The sequence below is a fragment of the Rana temporaria genome, chromosome 4 (assembly GCF_905171775.1).
Source record: "Rana temporaria chromosome 4, aRanTem1.1, whole genome shotgun sequence".
In the NCBI taxonomy this organism is placed as follows: domain Eukaryota; kingdom Metazoa; phylum Chordata; class Amphibia; order Anura; family Ranidae; genus Rana; species Rana temporaria.
Window position 1 is genome coordinate 351607756 of NC_053492.1, and position 16969 is coordinate 351624724.

Here is a 16969-nt window from a genome sequence, read left to right on the forward strand (position 1 = left end):
CCTGAATCTGGCTACTTGTTTTTTTAAAGCCTCTCACACACGACCAGTTTTCCCGGCAGGGAAACTGCCAGGAGAGCTTTTGGCCAGTAAAACCGGACGTGTATATGCTTCCTCGCAGTTTTCCCGCCGGGTTCTCGGCTTTCCCCTCGGTTTTCTCAGCGGGTGTACAGTGTGTATACAGGGCTTTATTCCTGTCTGCAGGTACCACAGACTAAAGTCTGTAAAGGCTTCTACTGAGGGGGTTTCCGCATCCCTTAAAAAAAACATCAGACAATGCAATACAGTGCAATAAAAACAATAAAAACAGTGTGCCAGATTCAGAGAGAACTTACGCCAACGTATCTGTTGATATGCCGCGTAAGATCTAGGATGCGCCGTAGTATCTATGCGCCTAGTTCACAGTACAAGATACGCCTGAATTTTGACTTCCTACGACCGACGTAAGTCTCCTACGCCGTCGTATCTTGGGTGAATATTTACGCTGGCTGCTAGGGGCGCTTCCATTGATTTACGCGTCAAATATGTAAATGAGCAAGATACGCCGATTCACGAAAGTACTTACGCCTGTCGCAGTAATCTACACCGTTTACGTAAGGCGTAGGTCCGGCGTAAGTTTACCCCTCATAAAGCAGGGGTAAGTCATGTTAAGGTATGGACTTCGGAAACGTCGGAACAGTCGTTGTATTTTACGTCGTTTACGTAAGTCGTACATGAATGGGGCTGGGCGTAGGTTACGTTCACGTCGTAGGCATTGAGCCGTCGTATCTTAGGGAGTATATGCGACGTGATTCTGAGCATGCGCCGTTCGTACGGTTCGTACGGCCATTCATTTACATGGGGTCACGACTCATTTTAATACAACACGCCCACTACCTGCCTACTTTGAATTAGGCGGGCTTACGCTGGCCTATTTACGTTACGCTGGCGTAAATATGGTAGCAAGTGCTTTGTGAATACTCAGCTTGCCTCTCAATGTTACGTCGGCGTAGCGCATATGAGATGCGCTACGCCGGCACAAAGATACGCCAATGTACCTGAATCTGGCCCAATAACTTTATTAAAATATTTAAAAACTACTCATTAACACAAGTTGGAACATGAATTTGGAGGGACAGATTATTGAATGATTAACATTCAGCAGACTGCTGACCTCTGCAAAGTGCAATTGAAATTGTACTGAAAGTGCACTTGGAAGTGCAGTCGCTGTAGATCGGAGGGGGACATGCAAGGAGAATAAAAAACAGCATTTTAGCTTTCACATGATTGGATAATAAAATCAGCAGAGCTTCCCCTCGTTTCAGATCTTCCCCTCAGATCTATAGCGACCGCACTTCCATGTGCACTCTCAGTGCTATTTCAAGGGCACTTTGCACTTGCAGTTTGCACTTGCAGTGCAAAGTGGATTTGCCTTTCATAAATAACCCCCATTGTTTAATTTTAACTTTTCTACTATTTTTCAATCCTAGTATCTAGTGGCAAATTGCGGCTTAAGCAACCTATATCCTTGATTCAGTTAAGACTTCTCTTTATATTAAAATGCTGCCGAATTCATATGGAATCTATTCTGGTATTGCAACATTTTAACATTCATGTGCTGTATGCCTTCTCAATGAGGAAGCATTCTTATGCCATATGTGAAGTCCTGGTGTGCATGTGCGTGCATAGAGATCAGTCTTGATTGCATTTACGTTGCATGAAATTATTTAAATTTAGAGTTCATAGTGACTCCATTCCTAACTCTGGATTGCCTAAGAGATGATGCAGCTTCTTTTTCCTCATTGTGGATATATTAGCAAAGGGATTTGCAACACTATTGCAAACTGTTATGTTTGCCTTCATAATGGCGAGTAGTTTGAAATGTACTGTAGTTAGGACATGCTTATCCTGTCATTTTGAGTTGCTATCCGTAACCTATGTATTTGCCTGTGTGCTCATACGCAAATAGATTCATCAAATCTCCAGAGAGATTATTTGTCAATTTTAAACTGATTGGTTAAGTGGAGAGGGTAATGGTAACCTTCTCGTTTCAGGGATTTGGTTAATTAGGGTAATTGTTTGTAAAATTGTCAGTTCTGTTCAGTCAAAACTAGGAAACTGGGTTTATGTTTCCATAAAATAGGGTTTCTCTCAAATACATGCCTGCATTTCTGAAAAAAATTATGTTTTTCATCTGTGCTGTACATGAAAGCGTGGAATAAAGACATATTCTATGTTATTACTTTTTCTCCCACACTTATCAACCTCCTTTAAAGATTCTTCCCTACCTACTTTCATTACTATTTCTTTTATCTCTTCAATATCCTGTTCTTCATAACCTTTTAGGATAAAACGTTGTTTTAGTATTTCTGTTTGTTTATTGTACTGCTTAAAATGGTTGTGAAACCTCAGACGTGAAATATGAAAAAAGCGTATCCCTTTATTGTGTGTACTTGTCTTAAAGCGGAGGTTCACCCTAAAAAACATCTATATACCATTAAATCCAGCATACCTCCGACATGTACAGTATGCTGGTATTTTTTATTTTTTTTCGCTGTACATATCGTTTTATAGTTCTTTTTCCTTTCTCACTCCCGCGGGGAATAGGCGTTCATATGAAGAGTCGTAGATGATTGACGTGCGGCTAAGGCGCGTCACGCGTTCCAAAAATATCCGAACTGGGACTCGGCTCTATACGGCGCCTGCGCACAGACTAGGAGCCGTGTAGAGCTGACTGCGCAGGCGCCGTATAGAGCCGAGTCCCAGTTAGGATATTTTCAGAACGCGTGACGCGCCTTATCGGCACGTCAATCATCTATGCCTCTTCATAGGAACGCCTACTCCCGGCGGTAGTGAGAACCCGGAAGACGGGTGAAAAAGAACTATAAAACGGTATGTACAGCGAAAAAAATAAAAAATACCAGCATACTGTACATGTCGGAGGTATGCTGGATTTAATGGTATATAGATGTTTTAGGGTGAACCTCCGCTTTAATTAGGAGCACTAAGGCCGGGTACACACGGACAAACATGTATGGTGAAAGCGGTCCGTCGGACCGTTTTCACCATACATGTCTGCCAGAGGGCTTCTGTACGATGGTTGTACACACCATCGTACAGAAGTCCGCGCGTAAACAATACGCGGGGCGTGTCCGCGGTGTCGCCGCGTCGATGACGCGGTGTCGCCGCGACAATGACGCGGCGACGTGGGCGGCCCGCCTTTAAAATGCTTCCACGCATGCGTCGAAGTCATTCGACGCATGCGAGGGACGGCGGGCGCCTGGACATGTACGGTAGGTCTGTACTGACGACCGTACATGTCCGAGCGGGCTGAATTCCAGCGGGCTGTTTTAAAACAAGTCCAGGAATATTTGTCTGCTGGGAAAAGGCCCGGCGGGCAAATGTTTGCTGGAATTCGGCCCGCTCGCGCCCACACACGACCAAACATGTCTGCTGAAACTGGCCTGCGGGCCAGTTTCAGCAGACATGTTTGGTCGTGAGTATGGGGCCTCAGTGTCATTATTGTCTGCTGCTTTTTCTTTCAAAAAATATTTTATTGCCTCCATACCGTTATTATGAAGAATAATGCCCTGTACACATGATTGGTTGTCTGATGAAAACGGTCCGATGGACTGTTTTCATCGGACAAACCGATCGTGTGTGGGCCACATCGTTTTTTTTCTCATCGGTGAAAAAAAAATATAACCTGTTTTAAAATTTTCTGATGGTTAAAAAATACGATAGAAAAAAACGATCGTCTGTGGGGAAAACCATCGGTCAAAAATCCACGCATGCTCAGAATCAAGTCGACGCATGCTCGGAAGCATTGAACTTGATCGTGTCCGCGTTGGACATGATCAGATTTTTAACTGATGGTGTGTAGGCAAGACTGATGAAAGTCAGCTTCATCGGTTATCTGATGAAAAAATCCATCGGTCCGTTTTCATCAGATGAACCGATCGTGTGTACATGGCATAAGAGTGTACGGTAAAGTGATATTTGCTGCAACTACAGTAAATAAGTATCCTCTTCTACTTAATATTTGTGAGTATATTTAACCGTTGCTTATTAGCTTTCAGATAAGGTCTCATTTTTTAAACAGAGATTGAAGATGCCAATCCAGGTACTCCCCTAATTGTGTAGTAATGGACTAATATCTCTAATTATCTGTCTTCCTACAGGTTTCTCTTTATTTTTGTTGATTTGGGGGGGAAAAACACATTGGCCTAGATTCACAAAGCACTTGCGTCAACGTATCTCAAGATACGCCACGTAAGTGCAAAAATGCGCCATTGTATCTGTGCGCCGGGCCCACAAAACTAAGATACGCCTAAAAACAGGCTTCATTCCACCGACGTAACTTGCCTACGCCAGCGTAGAGTGGGCGCATATTTACTCTGGACGCATGTGGCGCTCCCATTGATTTTCGATTCAAATATGCAAATGAGGGAGATACGCCGATTCACAATCGTACTTGCGCCCGACGCAGGCTACGACTGGTGCGCGTAAGTTGTACGTACGGCGTAAAGTTAAGCCCCATAAAGGAGGTGTAACTCAGCAGCAGACATGTAAAGGTCTGCATCAGGGAACAGAAGCCGGCGGTTTTTACATAGTTTACGTTGGACGTGAATATGGCTGGGCGAAAGGTTACGTTCACGCCGTAGGCAGTAATCGGGCGTATCTTAGACATGTGCAGACTGGAATATTTTGTTTCGTTTTTTCGTTTGGAAAATAAATTTATATAGTTACTCCCGAAAATCGTTTTGATTTATTTCGTTTTTCGTTGGGGAATAGCTTTCGTCCGAAAATCCAATAATACTTGGTTTCTGTCGAATGGTCAAAAGAATATTCGCCGGAACGTCGAATCTTTGTTGGTTTCTGTCTAATGGGCAAAAAAATATTCGACGGAACGTCGAATCTTTACGTCGAATCGTACATTTTTATTTGAATATTCCGCCTACAAGAATTCTAATGTTGTATGACTAGTAATAATGTCGAATCTATTCTCTATAATGTCGAATATATTTTCTCATAAATCGAAATCTATTCTCTGTAATGTCGAATCTATTATTTCTATAGTGTCGAATCTTCTCTCTATAATGTCGAATCTTTTCTCTATAATGTCGAATCTTTTCTCTATGATGTCGAATCTTTTCCCTATAATGTCGAATCTCTCTATATCGAATTTTTACCGCAACGAAAACGAAAATAAAGCATTTTTTATGTCGGATCTTTCGGTTTTCGTTTCTTGCACTTTCGTTATCGTTTGTTAAAACGATAACGGAAAAAAAAGATTTTCCGACGAAAATGCATTCTAACGAAAACGAATGCACATGTCTATTAGGCAGTTGTTCTGACGTGGTTTTGTGCATGCGCACTGGGATGCGTCCACGGGACGGCGCATGCGCCGTTCGTTATACGTATCTGTCTGGTGCTCGGCCCATCATTTGCATGGGGTCACACCTCATTTGCATGGCTCACGCCCACTTCCACCTACGCCGGCTTACACCTAGGAAACCCAGCACAGTTTTGGGAGAAAGTGCTCTGTGGATTCCATGCTTGCCTCTCTGCGCTGCGTCGGCGTAGCGTAAAGGAGATATGCTACGGCGGCATAAATGTGCGCCGATGTCTGTGAATCCGGGCCTACATTGGTAACTTTGTTATCACAAGTACCTATTTATATTCAATTTATTTAATATTTAACCTAAACTAAATCAGTACCATCTTGTGTTCTGGTCAGGGGCAAATTAGATATAAAACCACCACAATCCCTGAAAATGCAATCACCCGCACTGTGTAAAATATGTATCATTTCTCTAATACAACAATCTGAAAAATGCATTACTCCCTAACCCTTACAAAACAATGAAAAATTTTATATAGCTCACCAGGCAGCCCACTAAAATGTAAATAAAAATGAAAGAAAGGTATAAACCATACCAATACATAGGCTTGTTGTTTTATACACAATCTTTAACCACTTGCCGCCCCCCCAAAGTGAAATGAGGGTGGGGCGGTGTGGTTCTCGTTCTGGGTGGACGTCATACGATGGCTTCCCAGAACAGACGCTCTTGCGTGCCCATAGGGGCGGCGATCGAGGCAGTGCCGCGTTGCTAGGACATGGTGCTACCCTGATCTCGTAAAGAGCTGCAGCTCTTTAACCATGTGATCGGCTGTGTCCAATCACAGTGGGTCTCATGTAAATACAGAGATGCCGGTAATCGGCACTCCTCGCCTCACACTGACAGAGTGTGAGGAGAGGAGAGACGATCAGGACATCTAGGTAAGTAATCGGGGCACCGATCATCAGTGCCCTGATTACAATAAAGCCCCCACAGTGCCAACAATACGTGCCCACCAGTGCCAGCAGTGAGTGCCCACGACTGCCCACCAGTGCCACCAATCTGTGCCCACAAGTGCCAGCAAACAGTGGCCATTAGGGATGCCAGTCAGTGCTGGCTATCAGTGCTGCCCATGAATGCCCACCATTGCTGCCAATCAATGCCCATCATTGCTGCCTATCCGTGCCGCCTATCAGTGCCCACCAGTGCCACCCATCAGTGTCACCTATCAGTGCTCATCAGTGCCCATAAGTGCAGCATATTCATGCCTCCTCATCAGTGCCACCTAATCAGTGCCCATAAGTACCGCCTCAGCAGTGCCCATATGTACCACCTCATTCGTGCCCATCAGTGCCACCTCATCAGCACCCATCAGTGAAGGAGAAAAATTACTTATTTACAAAATTGACTGACAGAAACGAAAAAAAGTTTTCCCCAAATTTTCGGTCTTTAAAAAAAAAAAAAAAAAAAGAAAAAACCCCAGAAGTGATTAAGTACCACCAAAAGAAATCTATATTTATGTGAAGAACAAACTCATATGGTTATAGTGTAGCATGACCGCGCAATTGTCATTCAAAGTGTAACAGCGCTGAAAGCTGAAAAATGTGTTCTGTATTAAGGTGGTTAATTGGTATTTGTATTTTAGAGGGATTCTTAATGAGCTACAATCATAGGTGTGTGCGCACAGGGTGTGCCAGGTCTGACTGGGCACACCCTAATCATCTAGTGCACATTAGCATTATTGCTTTGTGTTCCAGTGGGGAGATGGGAAAAATCTCCCTCTTACCCACTCTGCCATAAGAAAAGTGCTTACTTGCTTCTCTTTCACTGTGCCAGCAGGGAGATTAATGTACGGGACCATATACATGTGGACACATACACACGTATGTGTGTTTGAGCTTTGGGGTGCACACTCTAATGCAATAGGCTGCGCACACCTATGGCTACAATATATGGGATTTACATTTTTTTTTATTGGTTAGGGTGTTATGCCTTTTTAGATCATATCTAAACCTCTTAACTAAAAGCTGTAACTCCTTTCTAAATTTTAGAGCAGAATCAAAATTTAACACTATATATGTATTCCTTTTTAGTATCCTCTTCATCTCTTCTAGATACTGATCTTTTCTTGTAATGACCACCCCTCTTCCCTTGTCAGCTGATCTAATAACAAAATTATGTTCATCTCTTAAGCCTCGTACACATGACTGGTTTTCCTGCTAGGAAAACTGCCAAGAGAGCTTTTGGCCACGTGTATGCTTCCTCACAGTTTTCCCGGCAGGAAAACTGCTGGGAATCCCGGCGGGAAAATAGAGAACCTTCCCTCTATTTTCCCGCCAGGATTCCCGGCGGTTTTAAACCCAGCAATTTTCCTATGGGGAAACACTGCGAGGGAGCATACACACGGCCGGGATTCCCGGTCAAAGCTCTCCCCGCAGTTTTCCCGACAGGAAAACCTCTTGTGTGTACACAGGGAAAGTTACCGAGCAGGAATCCCGGTCGTGTGTACAGGGCTTAATACTTAGTGAGGAGAGACAGAACAGTTGTGGGCATGGGGACAGGAGAGAGCAGCTGCACTGTTCCACTTGACAGCACTGGCCTACAATTTTTCAGCTTACTGTTATGCCCATGGCCAGTCGAAATAGCTTTGAAGTCTAGGCCTTTCTCCACAAATCTGCTGATGATAGCATTATTGTGGTCTGCAGGCTTAGCCTGCAGCATATCAGCCGTGGAAAACTACCAGTCATTTGTGTACCACAAGCATGAGCAGACCCATGGATCTGCACCACATGCCCTTTTTTGACAATCCCTTCCCTATTAGCCTTGAAATCAAGATTCACCCCAATAGGCTTTAATGGGGTTTGGTTTTAAGTCTGCAATTTTCGGATTTCACACTGGGTTCGAGTATTCTTCCACAAACCTTGGCTAATTCTTAATTCCCAGGAGTTTAGGATAATTAACAAACCATTTGCTAATTATTATTTCCCAGAAATTTAAGATAATTAACCCACATATTTCTGCACACTTTTATCTAGTATAATCCTTTTTTATGTATTTTGTCTACGGATGGCCTAGAAAATAATAAATTTTTCAATGACAACATAGGCAAAAGAAAGCCTAGTTTGCCCCCCCCCCCCCCCAAAAAAAAAAAAACAATAAGGGCATTTATTTGGCAAATTAGTGACACCATTACAGTAGATACAAATCAGGCTGTCTCTTACAGAGAAAATTCCATGTACAGTAATAGTTTTTCTATGCATTTGTCGCTCCGGCATCTGTAATACTGGGCAACCAATTGCAATAGATTTGTATAGGACTGCAACAGATTTAACATTGGAGATGACACATTAGTGACACTCCCTCAAAATGCCCTTTTTCTCTTGCTTGACCACATTTCTGACTTCTCTCTTCCATTAGCTGGTGTGTGACAGCTTGAAATAGGCAACGATTTCAAGTAATTATACTAGTTGAAATGAAATTGATTTGATAGCATTTGAATAAATACATAAGCTAATAAAAGTTGTTAGTTGATAATCTTTTAAATGAGGCTGGATATCTTAGTGATTAAGGCATAAAAACATATTAACTTGTTTACAGGGATTTTTACAGCGTATGAAAAAAGAAATCTGCACTACCATTGATCATTCCTCTTGAATGTTTTGTCTCAGTAGTATGCGCTTCACAACTTCAAAACAAAATTACTTTTATCTAGAGTAATTTGCTTCATTTGCTAAGCTACAGAAACATGACTAAATGTAACTGAAGGAAATAATAGGCCAAGCAATGTGTTCATAGAGATGTTGAGGAAAGAAAAGCTATTGACATATTCAAAAGTTTTTGCTGTAGCTACAGTCTTACGCAAGCTGGCCAAACCCAGGCACAATGGACAGGATTATATCTGTTTGTTTTGGAAAGCTTTAGGGGCCACTGCACAGACTTGGTTCATGGTACCCACATGATGGTCAGCAGTCACACAGGTTTTCAATGAATTTAGTGAATCACTGTTTGCAATGAGTACTTCACATTGCTGGTGTCACATTGGGCTAACGTTAAAAATCTGAGGCCACATACCAGACTCTTACTTTAATCACTTTATTATTTTAGTGTTCATTCCATGGATCTGTCCCTCCCATTGACATGTTTCACTCAGGAATGTGCATAGTCAAGGAGTGGACTCCACTACTAAGCTCATACCTGTGAAATGTGTCAAATGGAGTGACCCAAAAGCCATTAAATTAACCCTGGTACAGTAACATTTTATGCAAATTGGGCAACTGGAATGAGGCTTCCATTTCTTTACATGTTGGAATAATATAGACATGCTGAGAAAATAATCTGGAGTAGGGTATCTTTTTGTCAGGAAAGAAATGGCTGCCCATCCAGAAATTCTGGTTGCCTTTTATTGTTCAAAGTGATAACACCAAAGACATCAACACGAGGTCATGTAGACGCATTTCGCACATACATCTTGTGCTTAATCAAGGTAAATTAGGTAATGATTAAGCACAAGATGTATGTGTGAAACGCGTCTACGTGACCTTGTGTTGGCGTCTTTGGTGTTATCACTTTGAACAATAAAAGGCAATCGGAATTCCTGGATGTTCAACCATTTATTTTCTTACCGGGGCTAGCACTCTACGAAACATTCCACCTCAGGTTCTCATTATACACCCGGAGCAGCGGCTTTTTTTCTTTGTTCTTTTTGTCAGGAACCAAGATGGAATTAGACAGAGACAGAAAATTGTGTTAAAATCACACCTTTTAATATACAGTTCCTTGCGAAAGTATTCAGCCCCCTTGAACTTTGCGACCTTTTGCCACATTTCAGGCTTAAACATAAAGATATAAAACTGTAATTTTTTTTGAAGAATCAACAACAAGTGGGACACAATCTCTGGATATTTCAAACTTTTTTAACAAATAAAAAACTGAAAAATTGGGCGTGCAAAATTATTCAGCCCCCTTAAGTTAATACTTTGTAGCGCCACCTTTTGCTGCGATTACAGCTGTAAGTCGCTTGGGGTATGTCTCTATCAGTTTTGCACATCGAGAGACTGAAATTTTTGCCCATTTCTCCTTGCAAAACAGCTCAAGCTCAGTGAGGTTGGATGGAGAGCGTTTGTGAACAGCAGTTTTCAGTTCTTTGCACAGATTCTCGATTGGATTCAGGTCTGGACTTTGACTTGGCCATTCTAACACCTGGATATGTTTATTTGTGAACCATTCCATTGTAGATTTTGCTTTATGTTTTGGATCATTGTCTTGTTGGAAGACAAATCTCCGTCCCAGTCTCAGGTCTTTTGCAGACTCCATCAGGTTTTCTTCCAGAATGGTCCTGTATTTGGCTCCATCCATCTTCCCATCAATTTTAACCATCTTCCCTGTCCCTGCTGAAGAAAAGCAGGCCCAAACCATGATGCTGCCACCACCATGTTTGACAGTGCGGATGGTGTGTTCAGGGTGATGAGCTGTGTTGCTTTTACGCCAAACCTAACGTTTTGCATTGTTGCCAAAAAGTTCGATTTTGGTTTCATCTGACCAGAGCACCTTCTTCCACGTGTTTAGTGTGTCTCCCAGGTGGCTTGTGGCAAACTTTAAATGACACTTTTTATGGATATCTTTAAGAAATGTCTTTCTTCTTGCCACTCTTCCATAAAGGCCAGATTTGTGCAGTATACGACTGATTGTTGTCCTATGGACAGAGTCTCCCACCTCAGCTGCAGATCTCTGCAGTTCATCCAGAGTGATCATGGGCCTCCTGGCTGCATCTCTGATCAGTCTTCTCCTTGTATGAGCTGAAAGTTTAGAGGGACGGCCAGGTCTTCGTAGATTTGCAGTGGTCTGATACTCCTTCCATTTCAATATTATCGCTTGCACAGTGCTCCTTGGGATGTTTAAAGCTTGGGAAATTTTTTTGTATCCAAATATGGCTTTAAACTTCACAACAGTATCTCGGACCTGCCTGGTGTGTTCCTTGTTCTTCATGATGCTCTCTGCTCTTTAAACGGACCTCTGAGACTATCACAGTGCAGATGCATTTATACGGAGACTTGATTACACACAGGTGGATTCTATTTATCATCATTAGTCATTTAGGTCAACATTGGATCATTCAGAGATCCTCACTGAACTTCTGGAGAGAGTTTGCTGCACTGAAAGTAAAGGGGCTGAATAATTTTGCACGCCAAATTTTTCAGTTTTTTATTTGTTAAAAAAGTTTGAAATATCCAATAAATTTTGTTCCACTTCATGATTGTGTCCCACTTGTTGTTGATTCTGCAAAAAAATGACAGTTTTATATCTTTATGTTTGAAGCCTGAAATGTGGCAAAAGGTCGCAAAGTTCAAGGGGGCCGAATACTTTCGCAAGGCACTGTAATGGTAAAAATTGTACAAATAGTAAACCTATTCAAAACATAGTCAGGGTACGGTAGCCAAAGTAGGTAGACAGAACAAACCAGTAAATCAGGAAGCCAGAGATCAGCGTAGTTGGAGGCAGCAGAGAGAATCAGGAGCCAGAAGGGACTGCAAGTCTTCAACAGGAACACAGCAGAGAGTCTCCAGATATGTTTGACAAAGGCAAAGGCACGGAAGAAATGAACCAGACAGTTTAAATAGCCAGAAGGGGCTGTCTGTAGGCTGGACTGACAGGCAGGAAATGATCACCAGGTGAGCCGCTGTGGAACAATGAGTGCTGGCAAATAACTGACAGCTGAGCAACCTGAGCGCTGACAAGGGAGGGCTGAGAGCCCAGCCCTGACAGTACCCCCTCCTCAATGACCCCTCCTCCTCAGATGGCCACCACGTTTGAGGGGAAAACATCTATAGAAAGCATAGAGGAAGACAGAAGCATGTACATTCAAGGATGAGACCCAAGAGCGTTCCTCCAGACCAAAAGCCACCATACATAGAGAAAATAGGAAATTGTAGCTGAATGCACCTTTTATTTACAGAATATTCACTACAATTTTTACTAAATATTTACAAAATATTCTCTATACGTTGGCCACTTCTTCCTACACACCCACTAAGTATATATATTTAAAATGTAATATGAGTTTGTTCATTTTTTCCTATGCATGGAGACTTTTGGGACCCTGTAGATAGGAAATGAGATGACATCCCCCAAATGCAAATACAGACAGCAATGAAAAGTCAATAGTTCTATTTATTCTCTGCTGTATCCAGAATCTAAAATTAAAGCTGAACTTGAGGTGTCTTTATTGCACGCTTAGGCTGCTTTAACACTGGGGTGGGCGTTGATGTTAAAGTTAGTTTTAGCGGCGCTAGCAAACGAATAGAAGGTTAAATGTGCCCGTGGAGCGCTGATGCCGAATCGCTTTGCAGGCGTTTCGGCAGCTGTGTTTAATTCATTTCAATGGGCAGGAACGGTAGAAAAAGCAGTGTATATACCGCTCCTCCATCCCCCCAAAGATGCTGCTTGTAGAATGTTTTTAAACATGCTGCCAGCACAACGCCCCAGTGTGAAAGCACTCGGTCTTTCACATTGGGACTGCAGGAGAGGTTTTCATCAGGCGCTTTACATGCACTACTTTTAGCCCAAAAGCACCTGAAAAATGCCTCAGTGTAATAGGGGTCTTACATTTGTCCAGCTTGCAGCAATGTATGCATGCATACCTTATACCAGAGGGGCTGCTGTGGAAGCTGACAATCATTCTAGTAGTTGGCACTACTATAGTGATAACTGTTCATCTGGGACCTGTGCATATAGCTTCTCCTCTGCACACTTGCCACAGGGGGTTACTTGCTTGGCAATGCCACCATTTATAGAACACCTTGGGCCAGATTCACGTAGCTCAGCGGATCTATAGATCCGCTCGATCTACGTGAATTAAGATCCGCTCCCGCAAGTTTAGGAGGCAAGTGGCTAATTCACAAACAACTTACCTCCAAACTTGCGACGGCGGATCCTAAATCCCCCGGCGGAATTCAAATTCCGCGGCTAGGGGAGAGTACTATTTAAATCAGGCGCGTTCCCGCGCCAATTTAAATGCGCAGGCGCCGTCCGGGGAATTTCCCGGCGTGCATTGCTCCCACTGACGTCACTAGGACGTCAGTGGTTGCGACGTGAGCAGGACTTGCGACGTGCGTGTTCGTGAATCGGCGTACGCAAACGACATAGGAAAATTCAAATTCGACGCGGGAACGCCGGCTATACTTAACATTGGCTGCGCCTGATAAAAGAAGGGGTAAGTATACGACGGGAAAACTGCTACGGAAACGACGTAAGAACACTGCGACGGGTCCGCGTACGTTCGTGAATTTGCGTATCTCGCTGATTTACATATTATTTATCGTAAATCGGGGTCATTTTTAAATTGAAAAAAAGATCCGACAGTGTAACACAGTGTAACACTGTCGGATCTAGCCCTATCTATGCGTAACTGATTCTATGAATCAGGCGCATAGATAGGACCAGTGTAAGTCAGAGATACGATGGTGTATCTGTAGATACACCGTCGTATCTCTTTGTGAATCTGGCCCCTTGTATTTTTTCAATGACCACACAGCATTCTCTAGCATTGGATGAGGAAGAGTTTGTGACATCAGCACCACTCTTCTCCCCCTGTCCAATCAGAAAAAGCCTTGTATTTTTAGAAAAAATAGAAAGTGTTTTCATAAATGGCAGTAGTGTAGAGCGAGCAAACCCTGTGGTCAGTGTGTGAGTGGGGCCAGGAAGAGAGTACTCAAGTAAAAGGGGTTGTGCAGTTTGTTTTGCACAGAGTGGCCCCGATCCTGCTGTTCTGGGGTCCCCCTGCAATAACTAACCCCCTCTAGGAAGCTCTCTCCCAAGGGGGTTACCTTGCGGACGCGCTCCCATGTCATACATTCAGCGTACATAGTGTATGACTCGGCCCCGCCCCTGGCGGCCGCATCATTGGATTTGATTGACAGCAGCGGGAGCCAATGGCTGCGCTGCTATCAATCTATCCAATCAACGCCGAGGCTCCATGGAGAAGAGGAACAGAGAAACAGGCTCGGTATGTATGTTGACCATTCCACACAGGCACAGCACAAGTCCCACCAGGGTGCTATCACAGTCCTTAGTGCACAATGAAGCAATATAGCTAGGCCGACTGGTACTAGGTAATTGCAGCCCTTTACCACAGCTATGCAGTTGTATATTTTCATGCACAGTATGCCACAGTACAAAATGATGAGTCAGAAGGACAGCAGAATGTAAATAAAAGAGCTGTCATTACCAGGCCCTTTGGGTCTGGCATTGATTTTGAAGGGGACTCCACATGTCTAAAAAAAAAAAGAAAAATGCATGGGATTCCCCCAAAATACATACTAGACCCTTTGGTCTAGTATGGATTTTAAGGGGAACCTGTAGCCAAAACAATCTGAGCCTGGTGGTTGTGCAGCTGTGAGGGTAGCTTATTGGAATCTGGAAACCCCCCTAACGCCTTTGTTGTAGGTTTCTTGATAAGGGGGAAGTTCCTTTTTAAGTCTGCATTCACACTATAACGCGGCGTATTTTGCCGCGATTTGTAAACTTTTTTTTTTTTTTACAAAACATTTAACATTGATGTCTATGCCGAACGCCGAAAGCCGCCTGAAAAAAAGGGTCCGGGACTTGTTTTCAGGTGGCAGGCGGCAGGCGTTTTGGCGTTCGGCGTGAGATGTGAACCATCTCATAGACAACAATGTAAATTCGCCCCTCCAGCGGCACGAGCGTCGGGCGTAAATACGCCTAGGTGTGAATGCAGCCTAAAGGTGTTGTAAACCCTCGTGTTTTTTCACCTTAATGCATCCTAAACATTAAGGTAAAAAAACTTCTGGTGGTGACCTCCCCCCCCCCCCACACTTTTTACTTACCTGAGCCCCATATTTCCCTCGGTGGGGACGCGCTGTCCCTCTCTGCACGGGGTCCCAGCTCTTGATTGGATAGATTGATAGCAGCGCAGCCATTGGCTCCCGCTGCTGTCAATCAAATCCAATAACGCGGGCACCAGGGGGCGGGGCAGAGTCCGGCATTCGTGTCTATGGACGCCGAATTCTGGACTCGGGAGCGCGCCCGCAAGGTAACCCCCGGGAGAGTGCTTCTCCTAGGGGGGTTATCTGATGCGGGGAGGAGCCACCAGAGCCACCGAGGGACCCCAGAAGTCGAGGATCGGGGCTACTCTGTGCAAAATGAGCTGCAAAGTGGAGGTAAGTATGATATGTTTGTTATTTAAAAAACAAAAGCTTTACAATTACTTTAAGTGTATTTAATGTTTTTATTGCCTATAATATACAGTATATATATATATTGCTTTCCAGTGGTGTTTTGAATAGTGTAAATGGGTCTCTATTGGGAGCACTGAAAAAGCATGTATATTTGCAGTAATGTTTTTGAAAGTTAAATAAAATCAAGTTTTGATGTGTTGGTTGGTTTTTAAGCCTTCTGCAACTTTTATTTACTCTGTTCTAATTGAAAACCATTATATATTCTAAAATTACAAAACCGATTTTATGTAAAATAATATATGTTCTTGCTGTTTTGTTTAGGCAGAGTTCGGATGCTTCCACAAGCTGTATACCTCCTGTTTGGACTGTTAGAAAATGGTCACACGGTCTATGTTCATTGCAATGCTGGCGTTGGAAGATCTACAGCTGCGGTGTGTGGATTTCTCATGTATATCATTGGCTGGAGCCTCAGAAAAGTGCAATACTTTCTTGCTTCACGAAGACCAGCAGTCTACATAGATGAAGAAGCTATGATACAAGCCCAGGGGGATTTCCATAAAAAGTTTGGTCAGCTCCGTTCCACTGTGTGTAGGATATAATATACAGATGGCTGTAGAAAACTGCTTGTTGCATATAAGTATTTGAAATTCTTCTGTTTCAATGACATGTTATGTCCCTTAGTTAATTTATTGCCAATTACTGCATATGATAATAAAATGATTACTTGGTATTACAAACATCTGCATTTTAATACAGATAAACAAGTACATTTCTATGTTTTATGTCAGAGGTCTCCAAACTGCAGCCCTGGGGCCAGATGCAGACCCTTTGCTTGCCTTTATCTGGCCCTTGGGGCACCATTCCATCCACTGACATCAACAATGGGGCATATGGAGCACCCAATTTTCCTTCCACTGACACCAATGATGGGCCACTATTTCTCCCACTGACAGCAACAATGGGCCACTATTTCTCCCACTGACAGCAACAATGGACCACTATTTCTCCAACTGACAGCAACGATGGGCCACTATTTCTCCCACTGACAGCAACAATGGGCCACTATTTCTCCCACTGACAGCAACAATGGACCACTATTTCTCCCACTGACAGCAACGATGGGCCACTATTTCTCCCACTGACAGCAATGATGGGCCACTATTTCTCCCACTGACAGCAATGATGGGCCACTATTTCTCCCACTGACAGCAACGATGGGCCACTAATTCTCCCACTGACAGCAACGATGGGCCAGAATGCTTTCCATTAACACCAACAATGGGGCACTATTCTATTCACTATTCCTATTCCTCCAGGGCATGGTTTACTCCCACTGGACACCAGGACATTTTCTACTCCCACCTGCCCTAGTCTGGCCCTCCTAAAGCCTGAAGGACAGTAAACTGGCCCTTTGCTTAGAAAGTTTGGAGACCCCTGAAGAGCAATAACTTTTTGCAC

The 16969-nt window shown here is 43.4% G+C and overlaps 1 protein-coding gene across 1 annotated transcript in view; it reads left to right on the top strand.

The window, feature by feature from the left end:
• The window catches only part of EPM2A (EPM2A glucan phosphatase, laforin), a 148735-nt gene extending 132487 nt beyond the window's left edge, over positions 1–16248 (top strand). The window contains exon 5 of the mRNA XM_040350816.1: positions 15833–16248. Within this exon, the coding sequence (XP_040206750.1) occupies positions 15833–16110 (278 nt within the window). The 3' untranslated portion in view covers positions 16111–16248. The remainder of the gene's footprint in view (positions 1–15832) is intronic.
• The last annotated feature ends 721 nt before the right edge of the window (positions 16249–16969 follow it).